Source organism: Tetrahymena thermophila, assembly GCF_000189635.1.
Source record: "Tetrahymena thermophila SB210 genomic scaffold scf_8254786, whole genome shotgun sequence".
Taxonomy (NCBI): Eukaryota; Ciliophora; class Oligohymenophorea; order Hymenostomatida; family Tetrahymenidae; genus Tetrahymena; species Tetrahymena thermophila.
The window spans coordinates 277144-298355 of record NW_002476542.1 but is presented as its reverse complement, the minus strand read 5'-3'; the positions used below and the strand labels follow the sequence as shown (position 1 = coordinate 298355).

General features: G+C 24.1%; 4 protein-coding genes across 4 annotated transcripts; 2 read left to right on the top strand and 2 right to left on the bottom strand. All coding sequences in view use genetic code 6, as the record gives it.

Annotated features, from left to right (window-relative positions):
* Positions 1–75: 75 nt before the first annotated feature.
* Positions 76–609, top strand: TTHERM_000554309 (hypothetical protein; the record flags this gene model as incomplete). Its single annotated transcript, XM_012795939.1, has 1 exon — positions 76–609. The coding sequence occupies one exon, from the start codon at positions 76–78 to the stop codon at positions 607–609; it is 534 nt and encodes a 177-aa protein (XP_012651393.1).
* A 1928-nt stretch (positions 610–2537) lies between these two features.
* TTHERM_00554290 (transmembrane protein, putative) lies at positions 2538–14050 on the bottom strand (the record flags this gene model as incomplete). Its single annotated transcript, XM_001009219.2, has 14 exons — positions 2538–3263; positions 3317–4386; positions 4684–8998; positions 9196–9435; positions 9492–9815; positions 10108–10218; positions 10282–10935; positions 11004–11276; positions 11336–11481; positions 11537–12389; positions 12513–13121; positions 13174–13277; positions 13410–13626; positions 13688–14050. The coding sequence occupies 14 exons, from the start codon at positions 14048–14050 to the stop codon at positions 2538–2540; spliced, it is 10005 nt and encodes a 3334-aa protein (XP_001009219.2).
* A 1012-nt stretch (positions 14051–15062) lies between these two features.
* Positions 15063–16183, bottom strand: TTHERM_00554280 (OTU-like cysteine protease family protein, putative; the record flags this gene model as incomplete). Its single annotated transcript, XM_001009218.2, has 2 exons — positions 15063–15709; positions 15760–16183. The coding sequence occupies 2 exons, from the start codon at positions 16181–16183 to the stop codon at positions 15063–15065; spliced, it is 1071 nt and encodes a 356-aa protein (XP_001009218.2).
* A 1378-nt stretch (positions 16184–17561) lies between these two features.
* Positions 17562–20977, top strand: TTHERM_00554270 (MCM2/3/5 family protein; the record flags this gene model as incomplete). The annotated part of the gene is made up of 8 exons (XM_001009217.3): positions 17562–17614; positions 17680–17925; positions 17981–18288; positions 18614–19553; positions 19631–20397; positions 20453–20655; positions 20715–20833; positions 20899–20977. 8 exons carry the CDS (start codon positions 17562–17564, stop codon positions 20975–20977), a joined length of 2715 nt encoding a protein of 904 aa, XP_001009217.2.
* Positions 20978–21212: the final 235 nt, after the last annotated feature.

Sequence of the window (21212 nt, the reverse complement as noted above, 5' to 3'; positions counted from 1 at the left end):
ATGTATTATTCCTCAGAAAAGAGCTTAAATAAACTGCAATTACAGCATTATCTGCTTAGGTTGCTTGTTTGAACAATGTCATATTTTATTGTTTTCTGCTTTTTTAATTAGTAAGAAATACTTTTTTATAAAGTATAATATGGACATTTTCTGTCAACTGTATTATCTAGAAAGAGCTCATAATTTTCATTTGGAATTTCTTAATCTATGATATACTTTTAATTGTTACAATTGATAGAATAGCGGAGGGCACTAAATATATAGTATTTGTTAACTTTTTTATTGCTATTATAAATATATCTTGAAGCATTGAGAACATCAGCTGGATAATACAATATAAAGTATTTATTTCTAAAAATATCTATGTATATTTTTTTAAGGCCAAACAGAAGGAAGGCAGAGTTGAAGATTATAGTAAGTAGAACCAGAGTTTTAAGAATAAAATTTTTAATTGAATCTTACTAAATATCAGGGAGAAGGTTGTTTGTATCCACACTTATCATGATTATAAAGAAAATTAATGATTAGCTTATATAACTAAGTGTGTTGTATAAGAAATAATAATAGAAATCTTTTTATTCTTTTACTAATTTATTGTATTATAATTGAAAATTTGACAAAATACCATCGAAAACACCTAAAATCTTCAGAATCAAATTCAACTTTTCTTTTGGCATATACACAGATATTATTACTACTTGTAAAGTGATAATTGGAATTTGATAATAGTCTAAATTAAGGCCTTAGGTTCCATACATTAGTCTCATAGTTTTGAGAGAGAGATGATAAGATGTGTGAGTTAAAAAGCAATGAACAGCCCCTTTTAATCTTAATTTATTCCTACAAAAGCTCAGCTAGTAGAGGAGAGATCCAGTTATTGTGATGGTTACTTAAACAATAAACAAGTTATAAGCTAAATATGAGCTGATATTTTCGTAATCAAAATTGTGAAGAGCATTTAACAAAGTTAGAGGAAAAATACTTACTATCACCTTAGCATTTAAGCTAGTGTTCAGCTGCTCATCGTAATATTTTTTTGTGAAGAGATATTTTAGTAAATAAAAATCAATTAATACAGTCATGATGTAAGTTTTTAAATTCTAATTTTAATCGCGATGTGCTAAAAACAACTTATCGAGGCAAAATGCAGAAAGGAATATGAGTAAATATCTCACTTCTCCTAGTTGAAAAGCCCAGTAAGCAGTGTATAAATTCATTATGGCAAAAAGCGGATTAATCAGCAGAAATAAATTTTGTGCAATCATTTATTGTTTTATGTTTTTTTCAATGCTAATTTTCCAAAGTATATTTAATTAATCAATAAATATTTTTTTTCTATTTGAATGAAATTTTAAAAGTAGTAATTATTTGCCACTAACAAAAGTCTAACCTAATGTTTAACCTGCTCGTATCAATTAGATTTTTTTATATAAATTCATATATGGTTTTGATATGAATTCTTAAACCAGCTTATAGTTTTTAAACGTCATCCAATATTGGTTTACTCTTAGAATTTTTAAAATATTTAAATGATTATTATTGATGAATTTAATAAAGTTTTCAAGAAATTTCTATCTACTCATAATTTAATTACATTTGAATAAAACACCTACATTAGCCATACTAGGAAATTAAGAATTAAGCTAAATATTAGAAACTCACTATGTTCCTATTACTTTTTATGCTACCTAAAAATGGATAATAAAATCTTGTAATTTCTCAAATATTTAGGACATTCCTCCAAAAACAAAACCTATAATAACTTAGTAACTTATTGTTTAAGTAAAATATTTATTTAAGGATGGGATTAAGTGTTTTAGAATTTGTAGCTTCTCAACCAATAGGTGAAAGATGGTTTCATATATATAGATTTATAAATATTTGTATATTTCTAAAATGTTGATTATTATTAAGGCTGAAATCAGTTTATTAATTCTTTTTTATATAAATTTTTAATCTTTGGTTAACATTTTATAGTGAGAGGGGATGTGGATATGAATATATGAGAATTTACAATATATTAAATTAATTCAAAAAATATAGGTGTTTAACAATGTTACTTTATTTATTTCAAAATAATAGATATAATATGCAAAATATATGAATAAAGTAATATAGGTAGGTGAGTAGTTATGGTATAAAATAGTATAAATAATTCTTGAAAACTTATTTTTTCTAAAAATTTAACGATTTTCTTAGTGTTTATATCAACTGTAAATAATTTTTTTGTACTATTGAAATATAAATAGTATTAGATAAATATTAATTTAAAAATACTTAAAAGCCATAAAAATAATATAAATTAAATAAAAAAACATAATTATTATTATTATAACTTATTAATTGGAATAAGCTTTTTTAGGAAATCGAGACAAACCTGATATTATTATATATTTTTATTTAGCACAATGATTTATTCTCTTGAAGTTTTTTTTGTAAAAAATTAATTTAAAAAAATTGTTATAATATCTAAATTAAAATTAATTGAATATTTTGTAGAATCCTTGAAATTAGGAAAAAATAAGAGAATATTTCTTTCATTTTTTCTTTAAATTAACATTGCTAAATACTATTGATTGACTACGAGAAGATAAAGGTAAAGGATCTTAGAAAAAGAGGCTCTTTGATTTATTTCTAAAAGCTGTCTTACTTGGAGTTTTAATAAAGCTTTATCTAACTTAAATTGTGTTTGATTTAATGACTTTTTACCTTATTTTTTTACTGAATTTCTCAATAAATTCATCTTTATTTTTGGACAAGTGAAACGTAATTCTAAGTTTTTTCCAGTATTTTAGACTTTTTCTAGTCAAGTTTTCGTTTGGTATATTAAATTTAAGTCTGATAGTTTTAAAGAAAGGTAATCTGACCAAATAGATTCTATTGGCTACATATTTAAATATCGGTATTTTGAGTAAAACATTCTCAACACAAAAGAAGAATAATTTGCCCAAAAACAATCCATTTAAAAGGTATACTAAAATCCATACAACTTGAGATACTATCTAGTTATTTTGATAGTTAGCATAGAGAAGAATATAAAATGTAAATATGATAGTATTCAATGAAGTCACTTCGATTTAGTTAAAAAACTATTAATTATAGGGTTGAATTCTAAGAGATAACTCTTTAAATATTGAAAGATAGGCAACAATAATAAATCCTTGCACATATACACTAGTGCTAAACATTTTAATTGTAAAAATTGTTGAAACTCTAATAAAGAGCTTAACCAATTCCCAATAATAAGCCTCTTGTTTATATTCCTATATTTTTATTAATTTATTTATATCATTTTTTAAAATAAAAATTTATTTACTTAAAATAGGTATCCATATTGATAGTTGATTTTAAATAGAAGAGAATGTAGATTCTTTCTTAATTAATTCATTTTAATAAAAAGGATAGCTGGAATTATAAAGTTAACTATAACAAAAATAGGAGCTATCAACCTTAATGTATATTTTATGTGATTTTAGTCCCAGCACAACTAGTTAAAGTCTAATTAAATATATGATTTAGTACCTATTTATCTGCATGATAAAGCAGAAATAGTTATATCATTGATAGAGGGAAAGTAAAAAATGTAAATAATCAGAAAAGTCAAATATCCATGTTGGGTTGAAATATAACTTCTTTTTGGATATAACAAAAAAACTATTTATATTGCTATAAATAAAGTTAAAGGCTAGACCATAGTCCACAGTACTCTTATCACATATATTGGTACATCACGCTTTTCAAATTAAGGTGCAAAACAATCTAGGTTATACTTGAAAACAGCAGATGGATTACCTCCTGCATATTCAAAATACTAAGAAAATGAAGGTGTTTCTAGTTATAATTACCTAATTAGCATAAGGAATTACAAATAACTTGTGAGCTGTTTAAAAAATGTAACAGTGACTGTGGAAATAGCATTTCTAGAAACAATTGTATTAAATACAATTTTTACATACCTTACTAAAATTTTCTACTGACAAATGATTACTTATTTTTAAATTTATGTCATAAGGTAACCAAAAATAATACCAGCTAAAACGATATAGAATATCATATTGAGTGCGTTGATTGATTAAGAGCATTTAGCACAATCTCCTTTTGTATTAATTGCTGTATATTTTGTATCCCAAACTTTCTAATAATTATCGCAAAGAGAACAAATAGGACCAACATGCCCCTCTAAGCAACCAAATTTGTTATTGCTATCTTCTGGAACACAAAAAGCCCCTCCTGAATCACATTCAATAACTTAATCAGTTTCATTATTTGCTCTCCAATATCCATTCTATAAGTTCAGTTAATTACTTTAGCAGCTTACAGTTCCCTATGGACAAACTTAACACTAATGAGTTGAATTTTTCATAGGATCAAGAATACTGTAATATCCTTTTAAAAATATAATATAAAATTTATTTTCATGTTTAAAATTTTTCAATATAATTTTTTTATTTAATTTTAATGTATAATTTTTTGAGAATAATATTCATATCCATGCAATTGGTATAAAATTATTTTAAATCATTTTAGTTTTAATTATGAAAAAAATGAATTCATTCAAAAAAAAATCTTCTATTAATTATGAAAAAGCATAATTTTATCATAATTTAATCTATAAAATTTAAAGTAATTTTTTATGAAGTTATTAAAATTGAGAAAAAAGCAAAGCTAAATTATGAAAGTTACCTTATGGACACTAAAAGCATATGATGTGATTATCAATACTTCTTTATTCTTCACCTATTAGACATGGACGGAAAATAGCTTTTATTGTAGCATTTATAATAAGATTTTAAACATTTTGTTCTATACTGCTTGTAAACATTTATATTTTGCTATCAGATTATATTGAAAAAGTACTATTCTTATTTGGTAAATAAATCATTTATACTTCAAAAATAAAGGCTTTTTTTTCATAGTTATATTGTTATGTTAGTATACCAGAAAGATCTATATTGTTACTTTTGATGACAAGTTGATATTATTAATATTAGCTAAGGATAGAGCTTTCTAAATTAGTTTAATTTTAAAATGGAAAGTTAATTACTTCATTTTCTTCATCCACAAATTAAATTTCTATAGGTTTAAGTGGCTAACTACCACTTTAAATATCTTAAACGACTAATTCTTAGTTAAGTTACCCCTTCATTATAAGTTTAGTTGGGTAAGAACCTAAGTCCTACCCATATAAAAAAGCTTTGTTGTTCTAAAATGTGTTTTAATAACTTAGAAATCTGACCTATCTTGATACATTTAATAAAACTTTGGGTCTCAAAAGTGTATATCTTAGAGCTCCTCCAATTTAAGCACTGTTATTTTCAAATAAATTCTAAAGGAAGAGTAAAATATCTGAGTTCTCTAAGTAAATGGCACCACCCGAGCCTAGTAAAGCTTAATTACCAGTGAACTAATTACTTAAAATACTTTAAAATATTGAATTTTGTGCATAAAGAGCTCCACCTGATCCAGATTAGCATGAGCAATCAATAAAAAAGTTATTGTTAAGCTAGACACTGTTCGGAGTGTGAAGGATTACTATTGCTCCACCGTTTTACAAAGACTTTAAGTTTAAGAATGAGTTTTGATTTAGTTAAATTTAATTACACTCAGTGAAATTAGCTGCTGCTCCACTGCCGATTGTTTTCAAATTTAAAAATTTGGAGAAACTAATATCAATAAATGTTACTTACTGCACTGTTATCAAACTATCTTAGAAATTTTAAATGTTTTCAATGTCTAAAACTTTTAAGTTTATTTGTAATAAATTTGAAGCAAAAATAGGTGAACTGATTTAATTTCCAATGTTAATAGTCTTAATTGTTGCATTATTTATTTCTAATTAATATAAATAGTTTATTTAAATTATTCTGTTGATAATTGTGTTATTATAAAATGTCATATTTGTAAGAAATAGGCTTGTTAGCTTTAATTAATTTGCATCTGTTAATTAAGATTATTGGCCTATAAGAGTTGAGAGGATTTTATTGTTATCTAAGTTTGTCTGTTCATACTTTAACAAACTTACTTTATCTGTGTTTGTTATTGATATATTTGTGATATTAGTTTTATATGTGTCTAGAATTTAGAGTAGAATCAGTTTTTTATCTTAATAATGTTTTGAATTTTTAACTTAAAAATCATTTATTGTAAGGACCTGAATATTTTCTAGGTTCATAAAGTAATAATTAACTTAAGCTATTGTAGTTGATGGATCTTATGCGCTAAAAGTTAACTAAGTGAAATGTATATCAATCTAAATTTAGTTAAGATTGATCGAGCTTAGAGTGACAGTCTAGAATTCTTAGAGATTCAACAAAAATATATTAAAATGCAATAATGTATTTAAATTATTTAGCTCTAAAGTATAATTACAATTATTAAGTACAAGATTGTTTAAAGTAAATATTCTTTGATTATTATAGTTCATATTAATTCTGTTATTGAAGAGTATGTAGTTTTTAAATTTCACACTATTTACTAATAAATTCTGCAAGTTTAATTTGAATTAAGGATTACTGTTATCAACACTAAAAATTTCATTTACTTTATTATCCATAAAAGTGCAATTGAAAATTGAGACTTACATGTTAAGCAGCTAGCTAACTGACGTTAGTAATATAAAATTAGAGTTTTAAAAAAGAGAACTTTAGATATCTAACTAATTTAAAGATATTGATGAAGTAAAGTTATTAGATGTCTGTTACAAGTAGAGCAAGCTGTTATATTGTTAGCCAGTTAATTGTTAGTCTGTAACATTTTGCAGTTTTACTGAGTTTAAAGATAGCTGATTTACATATTGCATGGTTATCATACTATTAAATGTATTTGATTACAAAAATAAATTGTTCATAATGAGATTGTTTATCTATAACTAGATAGAGGATGAAATAATCATAAATGGTGAGCTATTTTGCTATAATGAGCAATTTTATATCTAAAATGTATCTATTTATATGATGTTTGAAGCTGTTATAGTAAAAATAGGATTACTTATTTAGCTGATAACAGAATCCTAAATATAAAAATTCTGTATGTTTATAGAATCTTGAGCAATAAAGTTAAGTTGCATGCTTGTAGATGGATTATTATCGTTAAGACCACTGATAAAGAGATTCCTAATTTTTATATCAAATGCAGATGTAAAGTTGAGAATTAAAGAGTTTGTTTAAATTGTCAGCTTTAGATAGTCCAAAACTATGTAGTTGCAGTTAAAATTTACATTTAAATTCAAGCTTTAAGGAAATAAAAGCTCTAAATTTTTGAATATGCAAGCACCTTAATTGTTGCTAAAAGTATTATTGATGTTCAGATTTGGGAGAACCTAAACCTTTGTGAAAGGAGTAACATAGCCTACAAATGAAACAACTGCTCTATTATCTAAATAGAAATCAGATGCCTTCATTAAATTAAAAGACGAGTTGTCATAAAACCTAAAATGAGAGTTTTAGATACTGATACCTTGAGATTTTGTAACTTAATAATCTGATCTTTATAAATTTAAAAGAGTATACATGTTGTATGTAAAAGGGTATATTGGTATTACTTAATCACATAAATTATTTCCTATTTAATTGAGGTTTAAATTTAGTGAAAAATAATATTTGTATGAGTAACCTTCAAAAACTACATTGTAAACATTAGATAAGGAATTATCGAGATACACATTTGTTAATTTATATGAAGGTAACTGTTGACTAGTTTTCGCAACTTAAATAATTCCAACTTATAACAAATATATCGTAACTTTATCAACAGATTATATTACCAGAACTGATGGATTTTAAAGAGAGTTTATTTATTTGATATCCTTAACTGATTTTAAGGTTCTAATAATGTTAACATACTTAAGTTCTCTTAAACTATAAATGACAATTGAATTTTTACTTACAAAAAATAAGTACATGCTATCTGACAATATTCTTTCTGCATAAGTTGGCAGGACAATACTCATCCAAACTAGATTTTTATAATCATATATAGCAACTCCACTATATCTAGATGAATGTATAAAAATCCTCTTAAAATTCAAGTCAAAGAAAGCCATCACATTCTACTTTTTTGGAAAGTTCATTGGAATAGTAGTCATTGAGCTTTGTGCTGATTATTAACCTAATGAAATCAAGTAAATATTTTCATTAAAAACAAGACCAACTAGTTTGTTAGAGTCTGAGATAATTTAATGAGATATCAAACCAGTAACAGAATCAGTAATAGTTTATTATTTAACCACTTACTAATTTTAAAATAAATTTACAGTAAGTGTAGAAAAATTAAAAATCAGTAAAGATTGATCACCAAAAATGTGTAAAAGCTCTTCGTTAGGACTTAGCTAGTATAGATTTTACAAGTTTTAAACTTAATTACCTTATTTTATATTTATACTCAGTAATTTGATAATTCTGCTTTATGTTTGGAATACGGTATATGGTGATTAACTATTACTAGAAACTATTTAATTAACTTTTCTAATATCTTCGTCAAGAATTTAAGTAGAAATTTGTTTTAAGCTTGAATCAGGCTATAATTAATAACTAATTTGCAATCCATCATAAACAATTATTAAATAGTATGTCGCAGGATCTATATTGCTCTAATAGTAAATGAGCATATTGATGTTACATACTGATTTATTATTAAAAGCAATATAATCTGCTAACTATCCATTTACATAAGATTTTATACTACATTCAAATTTATTGATGAGGATTACACTTAATTGATTTAATTTGTAAATTTAAGGTTCAAAATTAAAAGGAAGAGATTTACTATAATCTTATAAAATACTAACATAATCAATCAAGAAAAATTCGTTAAAGCTACTACCTACTATCATATTGTAGTTATTGTCTAAAGAAATCTTTGTTTATGGATCTACCTATCTAGTGTAAAATATTTGTTATTTTTTTGCATCGAAGATTTAAAATGTGTTATTTGCTCTCAAAAAAACAAGTGCATTCTATTCGTCATAAGCCAAAGACCTACTAATTTGTATACTTGGTTACTTTTTTAAAAAATTATATTAAATATTTGGATATTTTCACTTTTAGTATGTAATTTTAAGAAATAATATCATATTGCTAATTAAAATAAAATTTTCTTTTATTCTTTTAATATTAAATTATTTAATAAAATCAATTTTATATTTTAGTAAATTAAAAATAAAAATAAAAAAATTCAAATAATATTTATTTTATTTACTGTATTCCTGTATTAAAGGCTAAATACATGATTGCCCAAATTAAACATTAACAGATGACCTTTATCAGTTGCTACAAAAAGATAAAGATTTGTTTAATCTATAATGATGTTAGATACTTGATTTACTGCATAGGAAGATAAGCTATAACCGTCTCTATATAAATTCTATCTATAAAGCTATAATTAATTTAACATAGATGTGTATATAGCAAAAGAGTCTAGTATTGGTAAAAACGAAACCTTTTAGTTATTTAAATATATTAATGACTGCTTTAAAATTTTATTTTTAATATTACAACAAGAGTGGTGTCTTTCAAGCATTAAGGAATTTGAGAAAGTTAAATGAAAGTTTTTGAAAAAGTAGTTGATTGCCAAAGAATATTACAAAAAGACTTTTAATAAACTACTATATAATCGTTTTAAGAAAAATAATACATTCCTAAAATTATATCAGTAAATTGAACTGTAGTTATTTAATTACTTGTTGCATCATAAAAAATAACATTTTATCTATAGTAACTCACTATAGAATTCATTTTAAAGCTATAGAAAATTCCTCTTGGTTATATAGTACTATCATCGTAGTTAAGATATTGACAAACAATCTTGCTTTAAAAATCCTTTTTAGTTTTTTAAATTATGTTAATAATAAAATTTCACATTTAATTTCTATTTTTTTTAATAATAAATAAAATAGAATAAATTTGATATAATTTTTAAATACTATCAACCATCACCCACCTATGATGATGATCATAAATTTTTGACATATTTTCTAAAAATAAATTTAAGTATTGTATTTTAAATTTTTTAAATAAAATGCAAAATATTTTGTTTTTGATAAAACTTTAATGAAGAGAAAAATCATTAAAATATTTTTTAAATCCACTAAAATTTAAAAATAAATTTTACCTTTAGGCTAAGTTGAATGATAGTTGAATTAATAAAAGCATACAATCTTAGATGATAAGTATCAATTTAATATGAAGTCATCTAATAGTTAAATTAGTATATATTACTACTCTGTTTTGTTAATTAATAAATTTATTTAATATTAATATATTTGTTACTTTAATTAATATTTACATAAGAATTAGATGTGAGGTTGAATATTAAAATACTTTATGGAAGGATTATAAATATATTGCTATTATTATCATATATGCAATCATAAATTTTATCAAATGATGGATTGAGCGAGGTAAAATAATTATAAGAAGCTACTTAATCTAAGTTTAGATTATAGTCTCTCACTGTAACTTAGGTTGAAGATATATAAATACCTTTATTTAAGACAGGAATAAAATTGAAATATACTATCGTGCTATCTGGTATAGCATTTTTGTAATAGAAAATGATTGAACTAGAATAATTAGAAGCTAACTATATGTTTTAAGATGTACCCAAATATGCTGGAATATTGTTATTAAAAGTTAGTTATTATATAAATGAATAAAGACCCTAACCACTTGCTAGATATTGGTTAAATACAATTTTATTAAAAGAAATAGAATATGTTGATATCAATCCTGTATCATATAGCTATACATAATCTCCTTAAAATGTGACAATTTAGGAAGTAGCACTTATTTTTGAAAATGCTTGCTGATAATCTGTAGTATTCTTTACCATGTTAAATAACATAACATTAGATACACTGAAGATAACACAATAATTTCCATTCCATGAAATTTAACTTTAAACGCTTGATGGACTTGATGCTGAGCCAATTTAAATTTTCTATCAAAATTAAAGTTTTATGATATATTTATTTTATAAAATAAGAAAATAAAATAATAAATTGATACTTTTTTATAAAATTTAATAAGATCTCCAAACTCAAATGAAACACTATATGATGATGTTCCTTATTGGATGTATTCAATAGTATAAAACTAGAAATCTTTAGATATTATTATTTGATTACTACTTGGGAAATTTATAGTTGCAATAATACTGTTTGTTGAGACATTTATTTTATACATATTCTAATTAGCGATTAAATAGAAGATACTGTTACTATCTTATAAGTATCCTTAAATGTATCCAGATAAATTTTATAAGTTTGAGTAAGCATTTTCCTTAATGTTATAAATTATTTTTTTTTGTTTAAAATAAAAGATAGAAAATAGAATTTTACTTAAGCTCCTAAGTAATTATATGATATCAATTTATAAGAACCTGCTGTTCCAGAGATAATTAAGAGCTTTTAACTTTGAGTTGACACAAAAGAATATAAAATATTGTTTGTTTGGGTAACTTAGAAAGTAAAGTTTAGCTGTTAGCCTAAAAGAAAAAAAGTTATGAGTTTAGTTATTAAATAAATAAGTAAGTTACTTACTTTGAGTTTGAATTGGTGATACAAAAAAGCTGGAATAACAAACAGAGCTTTTATTACATCCTGTTATAATTACAGAAATATTTTTTGAAGAATAAAATGCTTAGGGGGCACTAATATTTGTTATTGAAGAAATAATATTTGAACTAGTTCCACTCAATAATTGCTTGTAGGTTGTAGATAATGTAAGTTTATCAACGAAAATAACTTGAAGCTAATTAGAAGAAACTATACCACCTAATATAACAGTTGTAGAGTTAAAATTAAGAACATTATAGTAAACATCTCTTGCTATAGTTAAATCTAAATCCCAGACTTTCATTATTCCTGATACTGATCCTTACAGAGCTTAGCTATTTCCTTGGCTTGAATAAATAAAAGCATATCCAGCTTATTTAAATTCTATCCATTAATTAAAATTTGACAGCTAAATAATTTAAGTACCAGTAATATAAGGCTATGTATATAAAACTTCAGGTTGGTTTATTAATGAAACGGTGCTTTTTGCTAATTCTGTTGGAGAATTAGTACTAAAAGTAAATAACTATAACAAGTTATTACTCTTTTGTATAAGAAATTCAAATTAAGTATCTGTTTTATAGTTGATCTACAAAGAATTTATTGTATCTGTGTTCGTTTTTATTTATTTTAGCAAGAAAAGTTGTTGATTGCTATTAAATTTGTATAAGAATAGCAATTAACTCTAAACGATAATTATGTGATCTTATAGGAATTAGAGTTAGCTATATGCATTAGTAAATGAGGAAAGTACCTAGGTAGAATAGGTATCTAGGATTAACTACTTTAAATTTATATTATATACCTGTAGTATGCTACCTACACATTCAGCGAACATCTTTTATAAATAAATACAAAAAATTTAAAAGAAAATAATTATTTTTAATTTTAGAAAGAATTTGATAAAGCAAAAAGAATTAGAGAGAAAATAAATTTTTTTAAAATTGGTGAATTTATATACTTTTTATCCTATTGAAACTAGCTGCAAAATACTGTTTGGTAATGTTTAAACATTATAATAAGTATAAGTAGTATTGCTATTTATATAAACGAATTAGTAAGTATTTCCATTATAGGCGATCAGCGTTCTAACATCTGTGGTCATTTAAGTTAAATAACAGTTAACAGCAGGATTTGAAAGAGTATCTATTCTGTACTTATTGCCTGTTTGATCTATAAAAAAGCAACCATAGCTACTACCATAGGCTAAGGGGGCTATGTATTAAATGAATACTTTTGGATAGACATACAAGTCAAAAACTTCTTCAAAGCCAAGCTTGTAATCAATGTAATATGTATTTTTCTAATACTGTTAGGAGTTTTGATAACTAGGTAAAAACTAATATGAAAATTCAAAGACCTGAGTTTCATCATGCAAAACGCAGACAAAATAAACGAAATTTTAATTGCTTACAGTCATACTTACGCTTGAAGAAGTAGGTCCAAGCATATAAAATTACCTAAAGTCATTTAGTCTTAATTACACTATTTAATACACAGGAGTAGTAAAGCATGTAATAAATAGATTTAGCTAGTCATTCTAAGACAAAAAGCTACAAAAATTAAATGTCTTTATTAAATTAAAAAAGAGTTAATTAATTAATGAGAGTATTTTAAATTACATTTTAAATTTATTAATTATTTAATTTTTAGTATATCACAGTATCTAATCTGGGATAGTTTCTAACGTAAATTTCTCCAGATTGTGTGACGCTAATTATCAAGTCTAATGGTATTTTAATAAAAACAATGTATTATTAATAGGAAGTATAAAAAAACTTTAAAAAAGCAGAGAGAATTAAGTTACTTAAAAATAATATAAAAATCATGCTTTAAATAATATATATATATATAGTACCTTTGTTTATTGAAAAAAGATGAGAAATATACTGAGAAGATGGAGGATTACTTTGATCTAAATTTTCATATACCCTGACTGAATTACAAATTTCAATTTACTGACAGTTCATAGTCTGAAAGTCCTCATAATAGTAAATTTAATTAGGGCAATAATCTTCACATGTATTTGCTAGAGTACCAAACTAATTATTACTACCGCAATTCGATATACATGACTTAGTTTAAATTTAACAAATTTTATATAATTAATTTGAAACCTTACAAATAAGAAAATACACTATTGACAGGGTTAAAAGTTTATCCAGGTATACAGCTTAGGCATCCATTGGGACTACATTATTAGCACTAGCGCGGATAGCATATATCGCATTCATATAACGCTTCAGCTTATGAGTATCCTGAAGGACATTAATTGTAACAACTTCCCAAATCAGTATAAAATGCGTACTAATCTGAGCACTTTGATGGTGTTTAAGAAGTGCTTGCACCATTTAAATACCCTTACGAGCAATCCTCATAAGGTTTTTAGCATGAACTACAGGTCAAATCTGGGGCTTAACATTAACCAGCTTGCTAAACGCATTAGTTTTTAATAAAAGGTTGAAAGCAAATAAAAATCAAAAATTAAAGTAAAATCATCTATTTTCTTATCATTAATCAATTTTTTACAAATTAATCAATTCCAAAAGTATTAAAGACCTATTTTCTATTTTAACTTATTTGATTTATCAATGATAATTAGAAAGTTAATAGAAATGTAAAAATCACATAACGAGGTCTAAATCAAACTAATGTTTTTTAATTCAATAATAAGCAATATAAATTTATTTGTACAAATGTAAATCAAAAAACCTTGTCTTAAAAGGACCAAATATTATATTTTTAGGCAATTAAATATTTTAATTAGGGCTTAAATTAAAGTCAACTACTGGTTTACTTTAATTTTTTTAAATTTAGTTAAACAAGGTGGTCTTTTCTTTGATATATTAAATTTCCAAAATTGGATTATTTGAAAATCAAAATATAGCTAATCTTGTATGATTTTATCTTACTCACCCTCCCTTCTATTTTTTATTTAATTAAGTAATTTCTAAATTAATAAAGTGTGAGTATTAATTGTTACAAATCTAAGAATTACTCCCCTAATCTAATAAACTGTAAGATTTTAATCTAACCTTATTTAAGAAAACGCTTATCTTGCAAATAGTTATTAATTCTTTAATTTATAAAATACTACTTGTAATTAATTAATAATTCTTTTCTCAAAATAAACCAAAGAAATTATATAAGTAATTCATATAAACTGAGAAAGTATTGTTAAATTATTAACAAAATATGTTTCATGCATTTGTTTATATAATACATACTATACGTGTTTTAAAATGGCTATCATTCATTAATAAAATATTATAATACTAAGTAATTTCATATAAATACCTATTCATATAAAATTTTACCTAAATTTTACAATTTAATAATAAATATTTTAACTAAAATGTAATTCTTAAATTATTATTATTTCTACAAAGTTTAGATAGTATGTTGAATTTAATTACTTATTAAAAATAATATTTAATAATATAAAGGTTGGTCAAAAAATTGAAGCTTTAAGTTATGGTAAAATGAACTTTAATTTATATTTTTGAAAATTTCAAATAAATACTACATCCTTTAAGTTATCTAACCTATTTTATATTTTGTTTGCGTTTTACTAATTATTTATCAAGTCTTTTGATTCGCAACATTTTTTGTAAGGCTTCAAAGAACCACAATGGCATTTTTAATTTCTCCCTAATTTAATTAATTTTGACTATCCTTCTATTTTATTATTTGAAACATCTTCTTATAATTAAATTGAAGCAAGTTACCAAACCAAATCTTTAATTTTTTTTTCTTCTTTTCTTTTCATATTTTCTTAATTTATGTTTTCATTTTATTCTAAAGGTTTTTCTTAAGAATTATCAGCATTATAGTTTTCTTGATTTTCATTTTGTTCAATATCATCCCCATCGCCAACATCTATTTATTCTTCTGAATTATCTTAAACTTATTACTTCTTAGATTTATGAGTTTTTTCTCGCTTTTGGTTTTAAGTCTGTCTTTCAGCTTTTTTCTATTTTTCTTTTTCTTTTTTTAACTTAGCAATTTCTATTTTAGATTGCTTACTTTTTTTTGTTTCATTTTTATGTATATCTTTATTTTCTTATTATATCTAATCAGTATTTTCATCATTTTCTTCTGACTAATTATCTTAAATTTCAATACATTCCTTTACATCATCTTTATTCATTTCTTTTTCTAATAATTTAAATATTTCATTTTTTATGGGCTAGGCAGGAATACTTTACTCGTCATCTCCGATATTTCTAATTGAGCTATAATGCTCTGCTATATCTTCTTCAGAGTGGTATGCTAAATGAATAGTTTTCTTTTATATCCCTTTAATAGCCTGGCCTTTAATAACTAAGTAAGGCTTTCCTTTTAAATGGATGATAAAATTATGCCCTAGTGCAGCCGAAAGAGCTTAAATTTCCAAATTTCCACCCCATACTCCTAATTAAGACATTTCATGTAGGTATTAGTCAAATTCTATATCATAGACAAAATTTTTAAAGAATTCTTCTTATTTTTTGAGTTAATTAACTGCAATTTTCCTATAATACATATGCATATTTTCATCACCTTCCAACTAGTCTGCAACTGAACGAAACAGACAGTTTCCATCTCCTTAAACGTCCTTTATATACAAATTATACTTTGACACTTCATCATTAAATTCCTTCAAATGCTTAGAAAATTCATCAGAGTCTTGCCAATTCTTTTATTTATGTCTTTTTTCTTTCCTTTTATTTTAACGGCCTTTTTAATCTTCTATTTCCTCCTCTTTATGCTTATCTTTTTTAGATTTATTTTTTTCTTTATTATCATTTTTTTTTGCACCCATTTATTCTACTAATCTGTATTTATAATATCAATCTTTTTTAAGCTTAATTTGCATAAATTTTATTCAATACAAGCTAAATATTTATAAATTGTATCCCAACCAATATTTTATCAATTTTAAATATTTCAAAAAAATTTATCTATTATATTTTTCACTATAATTTAAAAGAATTTAATAGTAGAAAGAATTTTTTTATTCAAAGAATAATTATAAAAGGTATGCTTTTGATTAACATATTCTATTTTATCATCTTTAGTAGATATTAATTTAAAAGAATTAATACAAAAATATTATCAAAAACTAATAGGAAATTTAATTCAATTTATATATTTAAAAAAATATTAAAAACTTTTATATTAATAAATTATTTGAATTTTTTATAAATATTTTATTGAGTAAAAATTATTTTATCTTTTATAAATATTGTCAAATTACTATTTATTATTTGAAAAAAATAATTTTATTAATACAATTTAAAATTGATTTAGTAATAGCAATACAAATAATACTTAATATTTTATTTATTTTTTTTCATATAATTATTTTAAACATAATTTAAAAAATTACTTTAAAATAATAGAAAAACTTGTTAAATAAAATATTTTAACAGAAACTCAATAAAAAATGTATTTATTTTAAAAATAATATATTTAATAGAATATTAAATAAATATTTTAAAAGCAAAATTTTATTAAAAAGATAAATTTATTAAAAACTATTTCAAGAATGAACAATTATTTTTTTTTTGATTATAATTTTCATTCAAATTAAATGATTTAATTAATTCCTACTTACTTTGATTTTTACTTTGAAATTTTAGCTCTTTTTTTTTATAGCTTAGAAGATATATTTAAAAATATGAACGTTGGATATATAGATTGATGTATTTAATTTATTTAATGAGCGGATAAATTGTTGCGCCTTTTAAGAATAAAACCGCGTAATTCTAAATAAATTTAAGCTCTAAATAATCTTAAATAGAAAAATTGTGGGCATTAATATGCATATTTTATTAATATTTTTATATGCAGACTTGAAAATATCTTTTCTAAGAAATATTTAATTTAAAAAAAATTAAAAAAATATCAATATAAACAACTTGCAAAAAAACTAAATAAGCAAGGACTTTAAAATAAAAGCAAAAAATTAAAAAAACATACTGATTTAGTAGCTTGAAACATATAAAAATAATAAACTATTCATAAAATGGCTGGAAGAAGACGTAGAGATATGATTCCTGAAAATGTAGCTGACAACGAGTAATTCTTTTGCCTTTTTTTAAAGACTTTCATTAAATGATTAATTATTAATTTTTTAAATTTAGTTCAGCTAGCGTTTCTCAAGAAGAGGCTATAGAAGAAAATTAAATTGTAGAAGAAGATGACAAATCTTTATCTGATGAAGGCGATGGTGATGATTTGCTTGAAAATATTGAAGATGATTACAAAGCTGTTCCAGAATTGGATTAATACGAAATAGATGGTTTAAATGATGAAGATGACTTTGATGATATTGATGCAGAACAAAGAAGATTAGCTGAAGAAGAAATTGATGAAAGAAACTATCAAAAGTAAGCACAAAAAATAACTATAAAACAGGATAAAAATTATTATTTGAAAACGTAGATATGCCAACAAAAGAAGAATTCCAACTGCCTTAAGAGAGTTTGATTTAGGAGAAGAAGACGAAGAAGACTTAAATGTTCAACTTCAAAGAAGAAGATAATTTTATGAAGCTCATAATCTTTATGAATCTGAAGATGATGAACAAATGGAAGAGGAAGAAGAAAATAAAGATGAAAGAGAATATGATAAGTATCTTGATAGAGAATAAGCTAGAGGTAAACTTGCAGTTTGGATTAAGGAAGAGAGCACTGTGCGTTATATTCGTAAGACTTTCAGAAAGTTCCTCAATAAATTCAAAGATGGTTCAAGTAAATAAATATTTAATTTATTTTGATTTACTCCAAGAAGCACTATCAAAATTAAAGCATAAGATTTAGTGAGCAAAGATTAAAAAATGTTTAAAAATAAAAAATCTTTCATAAAATATAAAAAATAATATTATTTTTCTGCAAATTTAGTTAGATATAATAAATAATATTAAGGTGTTTGTAATGGAAAAAAATAAAGTTTAGAGAAAATTTTGAATAATCAAAAAATTTGATATTAGCAAATAGATATTATTATTTTGATAAATAAATAAATAAAAAGTTAATTTAATTAGCACATAATTGAATAAATATTAAATATAAATAGATCAACTAGTTTACAAACAAAGAATTCAAGAAATGTGCTCTAAGAACAAAGGAAGTTTGGAAGTCGACTTTAATCACATTAATTCTAAGCATGAAACTATAGCCATGTGGATTGTTACAGAACCAGTAATTATTTTACCATATTTGAATGATGTTGCTATGGAAACAGTCAAGAAACTTTATCCTGATTACGAAGATATTCAACCTGAAATATTTGTTAGAATTGAAAATTACACAATCTTAGATCATATCAGAAAGCTTCGTCATAAAGATCTTGGTTAATTGATTTAAGTTAGAGCAGTTGTTACTTAGCGCTCTGCTATTTTCTCTTAATTGAAGAAGGTTTATTATGTCTGTCGCTGTGGTGATAGAAAAGGACCTATCTACTTATCATCAATAGAAAATCACAATCTTGGTACTTGTCCTGTTTGCTAGTCTAAGGGACCTTTCATTTTGGATACTGAATATACTATCTATAGAAATTACTAAAGACTCACTATTTAAGAACCACCTGGTAGCGTTCCTCCTGGTAGAGTTCCTAGATAAAAAGAAGTCATCGTTTTAGGAGATAACATTGATGTTGCTCGTCCTGGTGATGAAATTGATGTTACTGGTATTTTCGTTCATAGATATGACTATGCTTTAAATGTTAAGCACGGTTTCCCTGTTTTTTCAACTATGATAGAAGCTAATTATATTAAGCGTGTAAGAGAAGGTGATTAATCTTCCTTACCTCCTTAATTCATTGATGAAATTAATAAGCTCTCTAAGAGAAGCAATTTATCTAAATTAATTTGCAATTCCATAGCTCCTTCTATTTATGAACATGATCATGTTAAAATGGCTCTTGCTCTTGCTATGTTCGGAGGTGAACACAAAGACATTTAAGGAAAACACAAAATCAGAGGTGATATCAACGTTCTCCTTCTTGGTGATCCTGGGTAATTTTTAGTTTTGTTTCAAATATTTTATCAAAAATATGAATTTATTTTCTTATCAATTATTTTTGTAATAATAGTGTTGCCAAATCTCAATTCTTAAAGAGTGTAGAAAAAACTTTCCATAGATGCGTTTATACTACTGGTAAAGGTGCATCTGCTGTCGGTTTAACTGCATCTGTAAAGAAAGATAGCTAAACAAAAGAATGGACTCTTTAAGGTGGTGCTTTGGTTCTTGCTGATAAGGGTATTTGCTTAATTGATGAGTTTGATAAAATGAATGATCACGATAGAACTTCCATTCACGAAGCTATGGAACAATAAAGTATTTCTATTTCAAAGGTAGGTATTGTAGCAAATCTTCAAGCTAGATGTTCAGTTATTGCTGCTGCAAACCCAGTCAAAGGTAGATATGATTCATCAGCATCTTTTATGGATAACGTTAATCTTACTGATCCTATCTTATCCCGTTTTGATATCCTTTGCGTTATTAAAGATGAAGTAAACAAAGATCTTGATTATAAGCTTGCTGGTTTCGTACTCAACAGTCACATAAAGAATCACCCAATAAGCCATAAAGAGAAAAAGCATAATCCTGAACTTTACAGCGAACGTCTTTCTAAATCTCTTATTGAAGAATCTTAGAAGTAAATAGGTGAAATTATTCCTAATGAAACTTTAAGAAACTACATTATGTATGCTCGTTAAAAAATACATCCTAAGTTAGCTGACATTAAAAAAGAAAAAATTAAAAAATTCTATTCTGACTTACGTTAATAATCAACTATTTCTGGAGGTATGACTATTGCAGTCAGACATATTGAATCAATTATTAGAATGGCAGAAGGTAATATTTTTATTTTCAATTTTATTATTTTAGCTAAAAAAATTTTTATTAAAAGCCCATGCTAAAATGCATCTCAGAGAAGTCGTTAGAGATGAAGATATAGATGTTGCTATTAACGTTATGCTTGAAAGTTTTATTTAATCATAAAAGTACTCCGTAGCTAAAACAATACGCGATAACTTTAAAGTTTATTTAACAAAAGCTTCTGATAATAATAAATATCTATTTAATTTACTAAATAAGCTTTAAAAGGAAAGTGTAAATAATTATTAAATTAATAAAATTATTTTTCAAATCTTATTTTATCTCTTTAATAGAAAAAAGTTTTATAAAATGTTGCAGATGATAAGAAAGATAAAAAGCAAATTGAATAGACAAATATACCAGTTTATCACTTTGAATTTTAGGCTAAAGACTATAAAATTGAAAAGTTCGAGTAAGATTTTTTATTTTACAGATTATTCAAACGTTTGCCTAATATTTTTATTTTTTAAAAAATAGCGATTTCTATAGAAGTGAATTATTCAATAGATACTACATTAAGCAAGGAAACTAAATTATACCTAAAAACGATTTTTGAGATATAAATTAATTTAAATTTGAAAGTTGAGCAATCCTATGCAAAATATTTTAGAAAACTAATTCTTCATAACTTATCTAAAAATTTTAAATAATTAATTTTTAGGAAGATAAAAATATTAATCAACAAAAATTAAAATAAAAAATTAAATAAATAAATTCTGAAACTGCTTTAAATTTAAAAATAAATTAATAACTAACACAACACATTAATATATTAAAATATAAATAAATCC